Genomic DNA, 4,188 nt, shown 5'->3' on the forward strand with positions numbered 1-4,188 from the left:
GTGTGAACTCTGGCAGGCTCATGCTGCATAGGTGCTCGCCGCTGACGTCGAACTCCTGGAAGGGGATGCAGCTGGCATCCAGCTGGTTGGTGTCCAGGAGGTGCTGCAGCCACTCCCACACCTGGTACTTGGTCCAGTACTGAGGGTGGATTTCGTGCCACTGGCCTCCGAAAAACCCGCTGGGAACTGCAAAACATGAGGGGCCCCGTGAGTTACCCTGGGCGTGGACTCAGACCCAGGGACCCAGGCCCGCTGCTGGGTGTCGTGGGGAGCACAGCTGCGGGCCACGGGCCTTAGTGTGGAGTCGGAGCGGGAGACGGCTCTGGGCAGAGGCTCACAGAAACCTGGCTTTCCCCCCTATCATGGCGGGGCAGCCCCTCGGCCTCTGTCCCTCTGCACATCCCTGGGTGTGGGTGGACACGAGGTCTGAGCTCCTGCCCTCCTCCCCAGACTTCAGGTGGCTTCGCTGTGACCGCCAGCTCACCGTCCATCCTCCTGCTGTCTGCCTCCCGGTGCATGTCCGTCCCCCACACGCAGCTCAGACCTTCTCCATCAAAAACAAAGCCCACGATGAAAGCCAGCTTCTCTGTGACGCCTCTGCAGCCCTGGGTGGTCCAGATTACCTACTCCGCATGTCCCCACTGTCCAGACCGGCTCCTGCACGTTTACTTGTGTCTCCCGAGACAGAGAGAAGGAAAGGGGCAGGGCCCTCCCGTCAGGCCCCTCCTGCTGCAAGGCCCCTGCCCCAGCCCAGGGGGGCACGTGTTCCTGCCTGGACAGCCCAGACCTGCCCATGAGGCCCCCTGTGCCGCCCTCGCCCACCCCTCAGCCCCGGCCACCACAGTGCTGTGACCTCACATAGGGACCCTATGGGGTCTCCTGCCAGGAATCAGCTGTGGGACTGTCCCCAGGCATGGGGACTGTTCACAGACTTGTCGCCTAGCCTGAGCTTCATCAGCATCTGCCTCTCACTCCTACCCTCCTGCCAAGTCCCTAGTCCTCATTCCGGCTCTGACACTCCATCAGGCGCCACCCCAACACCACAGGACTCCGTGCCCCAGACCTACGGGACACCCTCCAGGTGGGTCTCCAGGGGCTGCCTCCCCCTTCCTACAGGCTGAGGTCGCAGCAGCTCCCCGTCTGCGCATCTCGGGTGACAGGGGACACCCTCTGCACACCACTTGATGGAACCGGCTCTGAGAACTCGTGCAGGCACATGGGGGTCGCAAGGCACTGTCGTCAGAGGGTGACTCAGAGCCCCGTGAGGAGTGACATTCCCCCGTTTCCTACGGAATGCTGAGCCCGGGTGCTGTCCAGCCCTGGGGCTCTCTCCGGCTTGCCTAAGGGCACATCACAGTGACCCCAGAATGTGGGGGTGGAGGCGAGAGAGCCAGCCTCGGGGCCAGTGCTGGGGAGATCTGGCCTCCCGGAGACAGCGCTGTCTCCCTGGAAAAGGAAGGGCTGGGCAAGGGGCAGGGGCCCGGCCTCCCAGCAGGCTGGCGGAGGGACACCCAGCGACTGCAGTGCCATGCAGCCCGGTGCAGACCTTGGAGCAAACGAACTGCAGGGGGACCGCCCCTCGCCTTCCCTTCTAGGTCCTGCTGGGCCCACGCTCTGCGGTCCCGACAGGCCGATTCGCTAGTCTGGGATGGGACCAGGGGTCCGCATCCCAACCAGCTTCCACGTGAGGGTTGTGCTCCAGCTCCATGGGGCGACGTGACGCCAGGGGCTCAGGAAGATCAGGCCCCTCTGACCCCAGCCTGGCCCTCCACAGCCCCGGAGGAGCAGCCAAGGGGTTATTTCCTGCCTAGCCCCACTTCAGTTTGTCCCCGGGAGTTTGCCCCATCCACTCCTTCCAGAACTCGGGAGCACTTAGAGAGGAGGTCAAGATTATTCAGTGGGAACCAGCAGGTGGCGTAATGGCTATGTCGCTGGACTCCCATGGAGTCAGCGGCGGTTCAAGTCCCGGACCCGGTGGCTTAAACTCACACCGGGCACATGTGCGTGCGTGCCCACGATCCCGAGAGGAGAATGGAGGAGAAGGGATTGCAGCATGGCCATCCCCCCTGGGGGGTGATTTCTTGCTTTCTATCTCTCTGTCTCTCTCTGTCTCTTTCTGTCTGTCTGGTGAGTGCATGCGCCCTATAGCACGAGCACCTCCAGAAAAAGATTACTCAGTGCACAGAGGTGACTGCCATTGGTGACACTGGCTACTCACGGTGCAGGTCACTCTTCAGGCCACACGGCTGAATATGCATGGCCCCCAGCCCTCAGCTTGGGCCCTAAAGAAGAAGCCAACAGCATGTGTAAGTGTGTGCACGTGTGTGAGTGTGTGCACATGTGTGTCCGAGGGAGTGGGTGGGGAGGACTAAGCCCTGGAGAAATCTAGTCCTCTTGGCTCTGTTGGAGAGAAATACCCCGAACACACACAGAGCTGAGCCGGGGTGCTCAGTGTCCTGCAGACCCAGCTGGCTAAGGGGGTATGTGTGGCTCCCCAAGGCTCTGCGCACTCTCTCTGTTCCACTTTTACCTTATGTCTCCCCTATGACAGAGACACAGAGAGAGAGAGACGAGCACCCCAAGCAGCGTCCCCCGCCACAGCCCCTACCCCATCTGATGTTCTCAGCCAATCAGAACCCCTGGAGTGTGCAAGCCGACCAGGGAGCACACGCTCAGCAGCGGGCCCGCGCTGCCCCTGGCCCTGAGCTGTTCTGATCTGGTTGGTTGTTTGTCTTTCTTATTTTTTTTTAAAGATATCTTTGCCTTAGGGCACGTGTGCTTGCTGGAGACAGAGACAGTGAGCGAGAAAGTGAGAAATCCCCCCAGGGGGATTGCCACACCAAAAATCCCTTCTCCACCATTTTCCTCCTGAGATCTTGGGCACGCACACACACACACCCGGTGTGAATTTCAAGCCACCGGCATGGGACGAGAACGGCGGTTGGCCACGTGGGAGTCCAGTGATGTAAGCGTTGCGCCACCTGCTGGTCCCTATTTGTTTTCCTGAATGATTGGATTGCAGCTACTGTGTAACCACCCGTGGGTCTGAGGCAGCCTCCTCTCCCACTTCACCTGATCTAGAACGCACTGCATCCTGCCAGCTCGGGGATGGGCAAAGTCTGCCCGACGCTGGCTTGGGGAGGACCCCAACGGGAGCCCCTCTGCTTCCTGAAGTGTCAGGAAAGACGTCGAGGACTTTCTCTGTCACCCAGCTGCAACAGAAAGGGTATGCTGCTATGCCCCCCTGCACACATGTACACTCTGTCCCGATCGCCCAGAGAAACACTGGTGCCCTGGGTCTCTCCCACTGCCTTCACCGCCAGACTGGAACCTCGACCTTAGGAGAGGACAGTGGGCTAGACCCCACGTGGGCTTTCGCTTGGAGCCAAGGACCTCGCCTGACTGCAGCAGGAAGGTGTTCTCCGTCCCCGCTGGCATCCCCCACCCACGGGAGAAGTGGAAGCTGGATTGTCCGTGTCCAGCTGGGGAGGAGTTAAAGCAAAGGGGAGCCTGTGGCAGCTGCCCAGCGCCCGCGTGGCCTTACCATTGCACGTGGGGTAGCCATCTGTCCAGGCTGGCTGCTGGTGGAGGAGGTTGGTGCCGGGATTGAGATTCATCACACCACTTCCTTCCAGAATCATGATCTGTAAGGGGTCGGAGAGCCCGTTCAGGTGGTGGCTCTCGGAGGAGAGCCGTCTGAGCGCGGCTCAGGTTAGTGCGTGAATAGGGAGGACAGGAGAAGGCCCCGTCCCACCCGTCGCCACCGCCCTTTTCAGTAAAAGCAAAACTCACAGCAACTGAAAATGTCCAGGTTCAACTTTCATTGCATGAGGCAGGTTTTTACAGCCACTCATTCATAAATGAATAATCTGATCAGGGACGGAGGGGAGGAGAATGCAATACCTGCTCCCAGGGTGAGTCTGGCCAACAGCCAAGATTTTTGCAAAAGTGAAAATGCCAAAGGGATTTTGTTTAAAGTGGAATTTCAATCAATGGAAACCCAAGCCGCTGGGGGCAGCCCAGCCCCCGTGTGGGAACTCTGAAACCCCACTCACGGACCCCGGTACCCCCGAGCAGTCCACCATGGCGGCTGGTGGCCGAGGGCCTCAGTAGATGTCAGGAGACCTCCGTAGTCTGGCTTTGTGGTAACGCTGGAGCAGGGGGGGTTCTGGCAGGCACCGGGCCCCG

At 60.5% G+C, this 4,188-nt stretch overlaps 1 protein-coding gene across 3 annotated transcripts in view; it reads right to left on the minus strand.

The window, feature by feature from the left end:
* EHF (ETS homologous factor) overlaps positions 1-3,736 on the minus strand; it is a 15,936-nt gene extending 12,200 nt beyond the window's left edge. Inside the window, exons 1-2 of one of the 3 annotated variants that reach the window (XM_014593092.2) lie at positions 3,545-3,736; positions 8-186 (exon numbers count right to left, since the gene is read on the minus strand). In XM_014593092.2, the coding sequence (XP_014448578.1) occupies positions 8-186; positions 3,545-3,641 (276 nt within the window). In that variant the 5' untranslated portion in view covers positions 3,642-3,736. Of the gene's footprint in view, positions 1-7; positions 187-484; positions 780-3,544 lie in introns of those variants that run through there. The other 2 variants (XM_027765764.1, XM_006162099.3) reach the window with 2 other exon arrangements.
* Between the last annotated feature and the right edge of the window lie 452 nt (positions 3,737-4,188).

The sequence above is a fragment of the Tupaia chinensis genome, unplaced genomic scaffold (assembly GCF_000334495.1).
Source record: "Tupaia chinensis unplaced genomic scaffold, TupChi_1.0 Scaffold139733_1, whole genome shotgun sequence".
In the NCBI taxonomy this organism is placed as follows: Eukaryota; Metazoa; Chordata; class Mammalia; order Scandentia; family Tupaiidae; genus Tupaia; species Tupaia belangeri.